The sequence below is a fragment of the Hoplias malabaricus genome, chromosome 13, assembly GCF_029633855.1.
Source record: "Hoplias malabaricus isolate fHopMal1 chromosome 13, fHopMal1.hap1, whole genome shotgun sequence".
Classification (NCBI taxonomy): domain Eukaryota; kingdom Metazoa; phylum Chordata; class Actinopteri; order Characiformes; family Erythrinidae; genus Hoplias; species Hoplias malabaricus.
Window position 1 is genome coordinate 27,033,817 of NC_089812.1, and position 15,748 is coordinate 27,049,564.

Genomic DNA, 15,748 nt, shown 5'->3' on the forward strand with positions numbered 1-15,748 from the left:
TGTTTTACACCCTGAGGCTGTGCAGTAGTGATAAATTACTCTGTTTCCTCTCTAGGGAGCTGGGAAATGTGTGTTTGTGTGAATGAGTGTGTGTGTGTGTGTGTGTGTGTGTGTTGGGACATGGTGCTAAAGTGTAAAAGATAAAGAGCAGAAGAAGGTCTGCATAAGCGATCTGATTAAAACACAACACTTCATTATCTTCATTCTATAGAGATCAGCACTGACACACACACACACACACACACACACGCAAGGAGAGTGAGGGCAAGAGACAGAAATGAGATGGGGTGAGAAAATAAACAAGGAAAAGAGCAACAAAGTGTAAAGAAATTCATTCATTCATTCATTATCTGTAACCGCTTATCCAGTTCAGGGTCGCGGTGGGTCCAGAGCCTACCTGGAATCATTGGGCACAAGGCTGGAATACACCCTGGAGGGGGCGCCAGTCCTTCACAGGGCAACACAGACACCTACGGGCACTTTTGAGTCGCCAATCCATCTACCAATGTGTGTTTTTGGACTGTGGGAGGAAACCGGAGCACCCGGAGGAAACCCACGCGGTCACGGGGAGAACACACCAAACTCCTCACAGACAGTCACCCGGAGTGAGAATCGAACCCACAACCTCCCCCTGGAGCTATGTGACTGCGACACTACCTGCTGTGCCACGGTGCCGCCCTGTGTAAAGAAATGTAATAAAAAGCAAAGTAAAGAAAGGGGATAAGAAACTGATAAAGGGAGAAAAAAGGGAAAAAAGGAAAGGAAAAGAAAATAAAGGAAGGTGAGGTGGGGGTGCAGGAAAGGATGAGAAATATAAATTGACAGGAAAAAGATTTAGAAGCCACTTTAATACATTAATTTGCATTATTTATATTTTTAAACTGTAAACTATAAAGGTCTAAATGAGGCTGGAAAATGTACGTGTACTGTACTGTATTCAGGTTAAAAATGAATTCTTTTTTAATTAATTAAATTATTTTAAAGAATGCTACAATAACCCCCTTTCTCCCCACTCTCACACGCACACAAATCATGTATGAAATATTTCAGAAATTGACAACTCTGTGAGAGTAGTGGATTATTCAATTTAACTATGATTTTATTAAATACTAAAACTAAATTAAAAATAAAAAGGTTTCATGGAGTCAGTGGATGGATATGAACCTTGAAACAAGAAGATATCTGAAAAATCGTCATCCTTTTACAATTTTAGAGGCAATTTAAACACTAGAAAATATTGCTCTGTGGTTTAATAGTTCCTGCACGAAGAGGATTGGAAATGGAAAAGAAGAAAGAAAAAAGGAAATGGAAAGGCAAGTAAAGAAAGGGGAAGGATAAGAAAAGGAAAATAAATGGAAAGAAAAGAATAGGTAAAGGAAATGGAGAGGACAGAAAAATGAACCAGATAAAAAAAGGAAAGGAAGTGGACTGGAAAAGGTAATGGAAAGCAATTCAAGGAAGAGAAGGATAGGAAAAGGAAAAATGAAATGGAAGGGAAATGAATGGATGGATAAGAAATGGCAATGAAAAGCATGGGAAAATTAAAATGATAAAGAAAGGAAAGGAAAATGTATTGGAGAGGAAAAGGAAAGAATTTAAAGGAAAAAGAAAAGGAAAATGAAAATTAAACAGGGAAAGGAAAGGGAAAAGGAAATGCAAGCCGACATTAGAAGGAAATAACAAAAAGAGAGAGTAAGCTTAATATTAATCAGCAGAAAACATTAACACTGACACTTCTCTAATACACCCTAACAGAGCTGTGTGTGTGTGTGTTGTGAGTATATGAGAGAGAGAGAGAGAGAGAGAGAGAGAGAGAGAGAGACTGATAGTGACAGTTAAATCTTGCCAAAGGCTTATCAGTGGCTGAGTTGATAAGATGATGTTCATTTAAAAAAGAAGTTATTTTTCCACAGTGAATCACCAAAAGAGCAACTGCTCACAATTCGACCAGCAACAAAACACAAGAACACACTCTCTGAACCCGCACTGGCCTTCCCACACAACAACAACACAACCAGGACTCTACTCATCCCCAGCTCAGCATCATAAAGCACTGCAGGTTACACTACAGTATCACACAGTTATGTTACTGTACTTATACAGCACACTGTAGATTTAGCTCCACCCACAGCACCATCAGTCACATGATCATAGCACCAATGCTAAGACATTTGCGCCACTTGTGCTCCAGAATATACAACAGAAATATCTAATATACTGGTAAGCATCGCTATTCTACATCCCAACACACACACACGCACACACACACACACACACACACACAGGTATTGAATGACAGCTCAATCAGTAGCAGTTAAAGGGTCGTGGAAGGTGTCTGAATGAATTCCTGTAGAAATGAAATCATTTCCTCTGTGAATAGACTCATTTGCAGACGTGGCATTCATATCCATCACAGGCAAAACTATCTTACTGCACCAGAGAGAGAGAGTAATCACTCACACACACACACACACACACACACACACCTCACACATACTAACACCCCATAAACCCACACAGACACACACTCATCTCACACACACCCCATACACACACATGCACTCACCTCACAAAAAACATGCACATTCACTCACCTCACACACACATTCACTTAACTCTCTCTCTCTTTCTCACACACACACACATCTCACACACACCGCATACACTCATCTCACACGCACACGTGCACATTCACTCACCTCTCTCACACACACACACACTCACCTCTCACACACACCTCTCTCTCTCTTTCTCACACACACACACGCATGCACATTCACCTCTCACACACACATGCACATTCACTCACCTCACACACACACACATTCAGTGAGAGAGAGGAGGATGAAAAAAGAGAAAAAATATGAGAACCAGAGAGAGAGAGAGACATACGGGATATGAAGGTTTGAGTACGTATAAAATGTTAGGACTTTAAGCAGACAGTCTGCTTTTTCACTTTCTTGTCCAAAGATGCACACATAAACACATACACACACGCACACACACAAAATAAAGCTAATTTTGTTAACAACAAATGTAAGTGAACAACAACAGATTATGCAAATGGCATTAATCTAATCAGCAGCGTCCAGCATCTATTCATAGTTAGTGACGTTAGCCATACTGTTAATGAAAGACACAATACATCACACCATCATCTTGGGTTTTTAATGTTAATGGCGAGTAATCTGAAGGTCAGCGTGTCACTGAGATGTGTGTTGGCGCCTGTGTCGTGTTTGGGCATGGGTTTATATGTTTATGTGCATAAATATGTGTAAATGCATTGCTGTGTGTGCCTACGTGCATGCGTGTGTGTGTTTGTGTGTAATAATGCCTTCACTTTTTATCAGAGTCTTGCGTAAATGAGTGGGGGCGCAGAGTTTGGCAGCAGCTGGGTCTAATTGTTTTAAATAAGCCTCATGCGTCATGCCAAATAATGGCGATCCAGTAAAGACATTCATCTCCACAAGCCCCTCTGCACAACTTCATTTATCCCCATCAGCCACTTTAAACACTCCCCTGACACCACGGCAGCTCCTCAGCTTAGGAGCTACACCCTGCTGCAGTCCAGCACTGCAAAGCACACACACACACACTCACAGCATCAGTACACACTCTCATCCAGAGCCACTGGCTGCTCGGTGATGTCACAGAGGAAGGCAGCTGTGGTGTTAGGAGTCAATCCTAAAAAAACTCTCATTGGTTAAGCATTGTGTGCTCACCCAGGTGGGGCACTGAACCCTGATCTGCTGTGCTGAATTCATTTCACAGTTTTGCAGACAAAAGAAGCAGGGGAGAAAGGAAGAAACAAAGACAGAAATAAAACAAAAAATGAAGCGAAAGATAGACAGAGAGAGAGGAAAGACCATACAATGATGGAAAAGAAGGTGAGACGCAAAAGAAAGAAGAGTAAGACGGAGAGAGAGAGAGAGAGAGAGAGAGGGAGAGAGAGGTAGGAGAAAAAATGTGTGTGTGTGTGTGTGTGTGTGTGTGTGTGTGTGTGTGTGTGTAAGAAAGACAGTTTAAAGTTAAAGTCAGTGTGGTGTTGTCGCTGTGTGAGATTTGAGCGAAATTAAAGGGCCATGCTGTGTGTGTGTGTCAGAGTGTGTGTAGCTGATGCATTATGCATGGCTTACTCACACAAACCTCTCCAGGATACATACACACACACACACACACAGAGACATGCATACACACACAATCAGGGTGATGCATGGCTTTCACCTTCAGGCGCTAGATGTAGGCAGACAGAGCGAATCAGAGACAATAGAAACTGCAGCTCATGATGGAGGGTCTCTCTTGCACACACACAGTTCTTGTATCTATGAACTGTGGGGACATTACATAGACTTCCATTCATTTTGTGGACACTTACCATTAACTTTTCCATAAGTACTGAGAGCTTAAGCCTAAACACAACCTTAACCTTAATCCAGCTTTAAAACATGTCTTTAGTTTAATGCATAATGAATTACATTGTGGGCATTGTGGGGACCAGGTGGTCCTCACAAGAAAGACAGGTCCCCGCTCTCTCTCTCTCTCTCTCTCTCTCTCTCTCTCTCACACACACACACACACACACACACACACACACACACACCACCCCCTGCCCCTCCCCACACACTCTTTACTCTCTCTTCAGTCTCAGAGGAGCTGTTTTCCACTCAGGGTTAAGTGAAATGACTTTACTGCTCACAAAATCATCACACTAACATTACACTGTACTGCGACCCCCCCCCCCCCCCAACGATTCACACACACACACACACACATAGGCCAGAGAGCAGAGAGCAAACTAAATAAGTAAATAAACTAATGAACTTCATAAAATAACAAAGAATAAAAAGAAAATAACAACAAAGGAGACAGAAACAAACACACACCCCACGTGCATTGAGCTCCTGTATATTGTTAAAAAGATCAAGTAAAGACAAATACGGGAAGTGCCTTTGCAATTTAGCAATCTGGGCTAATGAAAACATAGCAGGGAACACAACATGACACACCAGGGCTCCATTGCCATTAGTAATGCAGGTATATCAAACACACACACACACACACACACGGGCACGCACACACATGCACAATAAAAAAAGGGTCATCAAACTATAGGTCTGTATCACATATGGTCATCTGATCCACAAAGATCCACAAATGAGGTCTAGACAGAAACTGATGATCCTTATAGTTTTATTTATTTCATTCTTTATTGCAAACATCTGAGCTGAAATTAACCGCAGCAGAGAGAAGAGAAGAGAAGAGAAGAGAAGAGAAGAGAAGAGAAGAGAAGAGAATTTAAAATGACCAAAGAACAAGAGATGAGAGGAGTGATAAGAACCAGGCATTAGGACTGAAAAGACAAAGTGAAAGAGAGAGAAAAAGGGACTAAATTAATCAAAAGAGAAGTAAAGAAAAAAGAGAGGAGACAAGAAGAGAGAAGAGGCCCGAGAACAGCAGTGACCTTTTGTCTGTGTCCCGAGGACAGTCCTCTCTCCTGAAGCATCTCCTCTGTCCCTTCTGTCCTCTGCTGCTGTTTCTGGGCCACAGTACACACCTCTAAACACACTGCATATCTGTGAGTCCATTAGAATAACAAAGGACAACCCAGTTTAAACCCCCCCCCCCACCCCCAATATTTTTCTCTTTTAGAATGTGGTCGTCCTGATGGGGGACAATTATGGAAGAACCAGCTGTCCACCCAAAACCCCACAAATTACCCCCAATCACCTCGTCTCTCTGGCTCCCTGATCCCTTTCCTGTGTGTGTTTATGTGGTGTGTGTGAGTGGAGATAAAGACAATGCAGAGACAACAATCACAAAGCTGGACCCCTGCTATGAATCAAGACCCTTGTCACTGCTCCAGTTAATATACATTCTTGATACTCTTCTATTTCAAAATGGCATCCTGTTTTGTATAATGTACCAGTAAAGCCCTGCCAGTGTATCGTTATATATTTTACAGTATTATACAGTCATTTTACTGTAATTATACAGCATTAAAATCACAGTAAACTCCAACAGTGACTTCTTTCAGAGACTGAGACCCAGTTCACCCCAACAACACTGACCCTACCTCAGCTTCACTCTATAGACACTGTAGATATAACTCCACCCACAACACAACAACCTACTGACCAACCTTCACTGACTCCGCCTCCTCTATAAACACCATCAAACACACACTCATCGATGTCATCATTACCGTCTACTGTTATATTAGTATAGTATACTGTACTATCTAAGCCATTTACACATTAACACACACACATACTCATATTATATATATATATATATAGTTACTGTAAACGATACAGTATAATGTTACGAATGGACATTTGCACCTTTACTCACTGTACAACACAACAGCATACTGTAATTCATGAATCAGTATGTTATTGTAAATATTGTATTTGATATTTCCTGTGCTGTAAATTTACACTTTTACTGTCCTATGTAGAAAGATTTTCAATGCATGACTCTGTGACATGCACTTGCGAAACATACACACACACTCACACACACACACAAACATTTTAAAAAATCAGGTAAAACTCTATGGACTTCTACAAGGCATAGAACGGCCCAGGTATGACACAGAATCAATAAATGAACAGAAAAGTTTTATGAAGTGTCACTTCATTCCTGCTGCTCCAACCAATACGAATCCAGCGCTCTAAAGCCTAGTGTTGGCAGGTTTTACAGTTGAGTGACATGGACACAGACTCAGCTCCGCTGGTGTTATAAAAGTAATGCGTGGCCACATTATAGAAAAGGGTGGGAACAGGATTCTTGTATGTGGTTTTGATTCAGTAAGATAGAATTAAGTCTTTCCCGCACTTTACTAAGCCACAGTTACATTGTTATTACAAGGATATAATCATCTCTAATTCATACATCGTTAATTTGTAGATATACATAAATTATCCCGATTTCATACTTTACTAAATAGTGTCAACTATTATTATTATTATTATTTATTTATTTATTTTTATTTTAGAGATGAAATGGCAAAAGGATTTCTGCAGGTTATAAACTCAAACTTGAGTGAATTCAACAAAACATTTATGCTCCCAAATAATGGAAAACCAAATCATACGTATGGTTTCATTTGGTTAAATTGTTATTTATAATTAGAACAATTACATTTTAAATGATATTCACTCCACATTTCATACAGATGGACATTAATGTACAGAGTTTATTATGGTATTGTTTAGTCAATATATTTCCATCTTCAACTACTTTTTAAATCACAGTGTGCCTCAAGTCACTCGTGAATGGATCAATAAATTGCTCTGGAATAAGGTCTGGGGTAAGGTCCTTTGGATTTAATTAGACTTTCAGGACTTTTTGTCTAAAACATTAAACATACACATATTCAGACTCTCTCTCTCTTGCTTTCTCTCTCACACACAAACACACACACACACAGACACACACACACACCGACCCTCTCTATTGTTAAGGTATGAAAATCATAATCCTCCAAAAATCACTTGCGCATGCTCACATATGCGCACACACACACACACACACACACAACAGGCCTATCTGCTGAGGATGAAAGACATTCCTTATCAGTGGCCTCATAAAGGAACTGGAATGAAGGTATTTACAGAAGGGGGACTGAGGGGAAGAGAGAGCGAGGGACAAGGAAGAGAAGAAAAAAGAAGGGAAAATAAAAAGGAAAGAAAATGGAGTTTGATTATGAGTGAGGGAACAAAGGAATGTGTGTGTGTGTGTGTGTGTGTCTGCAAGCAGAAGACAATTGAGGCACTTCAAAGAGAGAAAGTGTCACACTGCAATATGGGGAAGTCAAAGAGAAAAGAATGAAATTTTTGCAGCATTTGTGATTCTGACCGGGAAAATCACCACTAAACTCACAGCAAAGAACACACAGGATTGGGTTTTACTGACACACACCATATTATCACAGTCTGCTTCTGTGTTTAGACTTATGAGCTTAATGTTATTATTAGTAGTAGTTATTATTATATAGGACTGAATGTGTGTTTTTAATACCAGTGGAATTTTGAATAACTAAAAATACTAGAAAAATAACACCGTCCAAGGAAATGTAACACAATAACACTTGCTTCTGAACTGCCTACTGATTGGTCAAACCTATCAGTAGCCCACCCACACACCCCCTAAAATATAATTAATAAAACTACACAGAAAATTGAAAATAATTGCAATTTACATGACAGTTGCTATAAGAGTCCAAAAAGATGTAAGCTAAATATTGTCCCCAGTCCCTGAGCTTTTTATCACACATTAGTATGAATTATTAATATGAAAAGCATATTTAATGTTACAATGTTAATAGTTATAGTTAGTTCTATGATCAGCTGAATGATAGCATTTGAATTAATTGTTGAATACTGTAAGGCTGCAATTGTGAGGTCACAAACAACACACACAAAAACTGCACAGAATATGTCAGTGATCAATTAAATCATGCCCAAGAAAGAGCCTAATTTGTTTTCTCTCCTCTCTCTCTCTCTCTCTCTCTCTCTCTCTCTCTCTCTGCTTATCACTTCTTCTCTCTCTCTCTCTCTCTCTGCTTGGGGTCAAGGAGTCAAGTGCAAGGTATTTCAGATCAAGAGAGATTCCCACACACTGATCACCATTGGCCATTTTCTGACAGTCGTAACCCCTGCTGAGACCAGCATATGCTAGACAAACACACACACACACACACACAAACACACACACACGGTTCAGATGGATGACAGGCCGATCAGGACCACACTGTCATTTCAGTTTATTGACTGGAGCCGTCACCCTGTTACGTTTTTAAGGAATCCCTTAGCTAAGATTTATGTATGAATTATAAAACTTAAAAAACATAATAAATAAATAAAATAAAATAAAATACACGCTGGCTGCTGAGCTTTTAACAGAACTGGCCTTTCCACCTTAAATGTTGCTGTAGTGAAATTCTGGGGCCTATGCTTCTAAAAAGAATTTATCCAATCCAACTTAAATTGGGCAGCAGTTACATTCTGGTGCTTATGTTTACTAGAACATTTTTATTCCACTTTAAATATTTCAGCCATAAAATTAAAGCACATAACTGTCATATAGAAGTGATCATTTAACTTTAAGTGGTGTAGCAGTTGCATTCTAGCTCCCAAGCTTTTGAAATTTCCAGTCCACCTTAAATGGTACAGTAATTACATTCTGGTGGCAGTCTATCTTAAATGGATGGTGCAGCAGCTTCTGCTCTTTGCGCCTCACTGCTGGGCTCTCACACTGAAATTAGTTGTGGCTCATTTTCATTTAAAGGAACGGGTTGAAACCGGTCGTTCTGAACAGGGCTGTTTAGACAGGGGAAAAACACTGTAGTGGTGTTTGATCCTTGTGATATTTTGATTGCTAGTTCTCTGGTCAGTTTGCACACCGGAAGGAGCTCCTGTGTTTGTACATAATTATGGCTCAGTAAATGGGGGAAAAATTAGGGGGCTCATCCCAAAATGGCTCAGACAAAAACATGTTCTCTGTGCATCGTTGGCTGAGCCATGAGTTTCGACATCTAAAGACTTTGGATGGGGGAGAGACCTCAGAATGTTTAAATGCATGAAAAGAGATGAGGAGATGAGAATGTTGCTCTGTTTCTGCTGTTGGTGGGTATTATTTACTAATTTTGGTGCTACACTTACATTATTTAAGGTGGAACTGTCTCCCAATTCAAGAGGCCGCTAACTGCATGAAATGAAACACATACCGAAAATGCTACAAAAGTAAAAAGCTTGAGCTACAAATGAGCTTTTGTGGTAATTCAAACAGTGAATAAATATTTACAGGCAACAGTCCTTTCACACTGATCATATTTAAACACACCATTCCACCTTAAAAGATGTAGCTCTTCTGAATTAAAACAAACAATGAGGGGAGTTTGTTTTGCTGTGAGAATATTAGCTCCCAATAATTGTCTACATTCCCTTTTAAACCCCAGAACTGTATTTACTTTTGTAAAAGGAGTTGAATATGTAGCTTTTAAGGTGGAATAGAAAATATGAATCAATCGAATATAAAATCAGTTTGTGACTTGTCTTTTTCCCTTTAGGAAAAATATTTAACTTACAGTTGCTATTTAGAATTATATTTTTAAGACACAATTTGAACACTTTTAGATGAAAATATATATAAATAAAATATTATATTTATAATATTATAAATTGTAAATATACAAAATATATTATTAATGACACGGGCAAGGTTGAGTAGACGTAAATATCAGCACATGTCTGTTGTTGCTGGATTTGTGAGGTAATCCCGGAGGTCATTAAGGATCTGGACACAGAGACGGCAGATAATGAATGAATGATTATTTTTGTGTCGCCTCTACTAAAACGATGCCAGACCACATGGGACAATAATGCACATTTCAATAACACAAAGCCTTGATTTACTGGTCCATTTAAACACACCAAATGGCCCATCTGTCTTCTTTCCCCCAAGAAAGCAGATAAGCATCAGCTCTCGTCCAGTTCCCATAAGAGTCTGGACGCCCTGCTCCCACATACCATTCATCTGTAACTCATACTCAGACACAGTCAGGATCCCCTACATTCATCACTGCTTCATGACCAGTGCCTCCTGTACCACCACCAGCAGCAATGTGCTTTAAAGGGCCCATATCCCACATTTTCTCCTGCGGTATATGGCCAAAGGTTTTTGGACGTCTGCTCTTCCAGTGTTCCTTCTAAAATGGAGGGTTATCAATGGTTCATGTGTCCACATTTTCACCCTTCTAACTCATATTTGGCATTGACCATGGTGACCTCAGGCTGCTCGGGTGCGTCTCATTTCATCTGATGTTTTTCTATGGAGATTATACAAGCTCTGCCACATCTGTGTCCACAACTGATGCACCTTAAGAGGTGTCTACATACATTTTGACAAGCAGTGGATAAAATTCTTCTTTTCGCTGAGGTCCTAGAATAATGTTTAAGGTGGTTTGTTTTCCAAAGGCATTTTAAATAATCATTTAAAATGTATTATAATGTGACATCGCATAATTGCACATCGCATGTGTGTCCTTTTTGTGACATCACAAAAATAATGAAATCATTATATGATGCTTTTTGTAGCTTAATTTCCATGGTTTGTTTAAATAGGAGTCTTTTAAGGTCTTGCTCTCTTGCTACAAATCTGTAACCCCATCTACACTGTAAATCCAGGCCTTTTTGTAATACTTAAATAATGCAGTAAAACAACACAAATTCACATATTAACAGCAGATAAAAAAGTCTATTTAATTCCTCTCCTAAACGACTCTTCAGTTTAAAACAGGATTGTTACAGAATCCTTAAGTAAAGGGTTAATCAAACATTCATCACACTGACTCTATTTACCAAGGTGTATTGTGTTATATTAAGGAAAGAAATAAAATGTAATATGAATGTTATTCTACAATTATGCAATGAAATCTAAAATAAAAAATAGAATCCAAAATAAAAAAAATCAAATACCAAATCCAATACTGCAAGAAAAATCAGTAAAATAAAAAATAATAAAACAAAAAATGGGGTTGATGTAATTTAGCCAGAGAATATACCACATGTCCTGAAAATAGCTGAAAAAACACCTTTGAAACGAATGCAAAAAACTCATACTGCAATTATTAAGATATATTCAGACTCCCTCCCGTTCATTTAAGCTTTATTATATTTACCGAAAAACATTTTCTTTATAATTGTAATTAAGGGCTGCTGCAAAATGCATTTTATTTATCATTTAAACAAGAATCCTGATGCTGTTAAACACTGACACTATCTGTACAGCGCAGGCAGATGAAGTCACTATAACAATTTGACACTGATATAAAACAGGGCACACTGCATTACACCAGGACTGAAAGATTTAAGGAGGCCTCAAAGAAGATCTGTCAGTTCTACAGTCTTTTCCATGCTCTTTCATTGATGCTATGACCTTTACTGCTTGTATTTCTGCCAAGGACATCAAACAGTTCACCATTTCTGTTTATCACAGCTTCTATCTAATCATCCCTGTGTTCACATTCTGCTGTAAATATTCAACGTAAAACGTGGGGTGTAGTAACTGACAGAGGTCTGACAGATCAGAAGAATCAGAGAGAGGTAACGAGGACTGATAATATGCTTCATTATTACACACTGCACAATCTGCCACTTCCACCTTAACTCTCAGACACAGATGTATGCATTCACACATTCACAGATAAACAAATTGTACCTTATGGGATGTGTCTCTTTGTGTGAGGGTTTTAGTGTGAGAAGGTGCACACACACGGCATATCTATGCACTGAAACACACACTCAATACACTGCGTCACGGTGGCAGAGTATTCCTATACACGGTGTGTGTTTTCATAAATGTGTGTAAAAGCTGACCCTCACAGTCTTCGATGTGAACCACTGTGTCTCTGAAGCAGAGAATGAGCGACAATAAAGAGTCCATCACAGAACAAAACACTGCCGCAGAGCCATAGTGTTTAATGGAGGTAGGTATGAATACGGATGAATTTGTGCATTTTAATCCTGTCTGCATTTTTACCAAATCCTTTTATCAGTACTAATATATTATATATATATTACTACCATATATAATTTTTTTAATATATCTAACACAAATCATTACAACTTAGCAACGCAAATAGGAACACGTATATATCCAGGAAATTCCCCAAATTTGATGAATATGTTTATATTTATATTCAGTTAAAACATCTAGCTGCTTTAGCCTCCTCAAATGCCTTTTCATTAATAGTAATATCAACAAGATCATTACGAGGAACGTACGTCTGTATCAGCCAAGTTGTGTGTGCAATGTGTGTATAAATTATGTTGCAATTGAATGGCGCTCAGTGAGAGTGAAAATAGATTTATTTTATTATGTTTTAACAAATGATTCAAGCCATTGATATCAAAGCTCTCTGAGGTGCATAGAAATGGCCCTAGATTAACTTCCCCTTTAAACAGTCTGCAGCATTGTGGAGCTGTCTAATTAAAAACATGTATCTCCACAAATCAGTAACTTTACAGGAGAAGAAAAAAAAACCTTCCTAACATTCAATGGAAGTCAATGGAAAAAGATTTTTTGATGCTTTTCTATTGGTTCGTTCAATTTTCACAAAATGTGAAGGACAGCTGTTTTAAGGACAGCTGATGTAGTAAACTGAACATCCACATAAACAGAGATACATGTTTTTACACTGGACATTTTAAACATGGCGTTTTTCTGTGTAAAAGGTGAGGCTAGAGAGGTTGTGAAGTGTGTAAACAGCTGTGTAGCTGCATATGTATGTGACAGTGGGCAGTGACCTCTGTGTTGCCAGGAGAGTGAGGACAGTGGTATCTGGCTTAAAGAGTCACACAGGCTTTTAAAAGATTTAATTCAGTAACACTGCACTGACCAGCACTCTAACAAACTGCAACAAACCCCTTCCTCTGCATCAACAACACATCAACATCCACAACAATACGACCAGCCTCACCACACATCTGTGTATTCATGTGTCATTTCTACACTGATTACAGAAGGGCATTTAAATGTGTGTGTGTTTATTTGATATCATTTAGTGCTCAACTTGAAAAGAAAAATCATTTAAAAAATTAATTTTATTTTATTTATGCATTAGAAACGTGTTTTATTTTATTTATGTATTAGAAACGCTTTTATTGCCAAGAGTGTAAATAAATTGTAATTAATGATTCAAATATTTTCTCTATATAAGATGTGTATTCGCTTTCACTTAGAAAATACACACACGCGCGCGCACACACACACACACACACACACACACAAAATGCAGCTAAATGCATTTGAACTGCATTTCTCTTCGTGTTTTTCTGTAAATTCTCTAAATACGAAAACATAGAAATAATAAAAAAAAATGCATTCAGTATTTATTTCAAATGTTTGAATTAAAACGAGTCTAGTCTGCTTCCCAAAGCCGGCCTTTCTGCCCTCTATCCTCAGCGACTCTGCCCCTCACGCTCGTTTTGAAGGGCATTACTGCACTGAGGGCAGGGGCAGTCCACGAAAAAAACTGAAATCCCACTCTCTCGCAAATAATTTTAAACGTCACAATCATTTGTTTCGCTTTCCCAGCGATTTCACCATCTGAGCGGCGCAGATAACACAGATGTTTTATTTTTTACAACAAACAAACAAACAAACAATTCAATATCAAATAAATATAATATAAAACAAATAAAAGCCTATCATGTGTCATTATGAATTTTCTAGAACGACATCCAGGCCCTCGGATAAATTCTACTGAATATGTGCCGCACTGATAAGGACATTAAAGGGAAAATAAGAGTGGAAGCGATGCCCGGTTATTTCTAAACACACTTAAATTCTCCTCTGCATTAAAAAAAAAGCAAAGGCAAAATACATCACCACAAATAATCACCAGCACATAAAAATCAACAAGGCAAACCATTAACTAACCACCAGCACATAACACATCACCAGAACGAAATTATCACCAGAAATTTAAACCCAGGATAAAGAAATATAACAATAAAATTATCACCAGTGTGAAAATTCATCCCAAATAAAATGTTTTAGGAGAAACCCATGACCACGCAGTGACCATCCAGACCAACTCACCACCAGCTTAAATAATCACCTGTGTGAACTTATCACCGGGGGAAAAACCTGCAATCACAAGGACGAACCAATCACCAGCAGGAACTAATAACCAGAACAAACAATCACTATTAGGGAAACTAATCACCAGCGCGTCCCACGTGAACGCGCATTACTCCCAGACTCTGCTTTTCTCTCCGTCATTGACACCTCGCTCTGCTTCCCCCGTTTATGCCAGGCCTTGTGCCCTGCGCGCGCTTCACAAGTGCAGTTGCGCAGCTCCGGAGCGCGCGCGAAGGCACGCGCAACACAGCATTCAAACGGAGACAATTCACAAGAGCAGCGCTTTGACACCGAGCATGCAGGCGCGCGCTTACAGACACACACACACACACAAATACGGTCTGGATCAAACCCATTCAAAGCAACACTTTTCCAGGGAACACACGTGCGTGCGCTATGTGACACAAATCATTCGCTCTCGCGCGCACACGCAGAAAAGACGGAGACGCGCTCGTGCCTTACCGATCAGCATGTCGGAGTGTTCAGATCAGTCCGAGTTTCTCCACATACACATACACACACATACTAATCCCCTCGCGCACACAGCTCCAACTGAACCTCCACGAGACTTACAAACTCTCTCTCTCTCTCTCTTCTCTACCGAGCGCACTGCCCTCCGCCAAGGAGTGAGGGAGAGGGACAGAGAGAGAGAGAGAGAGAGAGAGAGAGAGAGAGAGAGAGAGAGAGAGAGAGAGAGAGATGAAAACTGGGTGGTGGAGGATGAAAGGAAGAAAGGTATAGTGAGCTAGATTGTAGCATATTTTCTTTTTCTCCCCTCTTTCTCTTACCCCCCTTCTCTCTCTCTCTCTCTCTCTCTCTCTCTCTCTGAAGGGCGATCGCAGATGGGAAAATTAGCTGGTTCTATTTTCTCCTTTCATGGTGCTTGATTTCAGCTGTGTGTGTGCGTGTGTGTGTGTGCTGTGGTGGGGGGTAATAACAGAGGGGCTAAGCTGGGTCAGATGTGGCTCTTTGTTGATAATGACAGCGGCGTCAGGTGAGGCAAAAGATTAAAGCGGAAACATCATCACTTTCTCTCGTTTTTACGCTCTTTCTTCCAATCCCTCCATTCTCATCATCTCTCCGTACTCCCTCCCACTGA

The 15,748-nt window shown here is 39.5% G+C and overlaps 1 protein-coding gene across 1 annotated transcript in view; it reads right to left on the reverse strand.

Annotated features, from left to right (window-relative positions):
• znf385c (zinc finger protein 385C) overlaps positions 1–15,207 on the reverse strand; it is a 60,424-nt gene extending 45,217 nt beyond the window's left edge. Inside the window, exon 1 of the mRNA XM_066641920.1 lies at positions 15,112–15,207. Coding sequence (XP_066498017.1) covers positions 15,112–15,121 — 10 coding nt within the window. The 5' untranslated portion in view covers positions 15,122–15,207. The remainder of the gene's footprint in view (positions 1–15,111) is intronic.
• Positions 15,208–15,748: the final 541 nt, after the last annotated feature.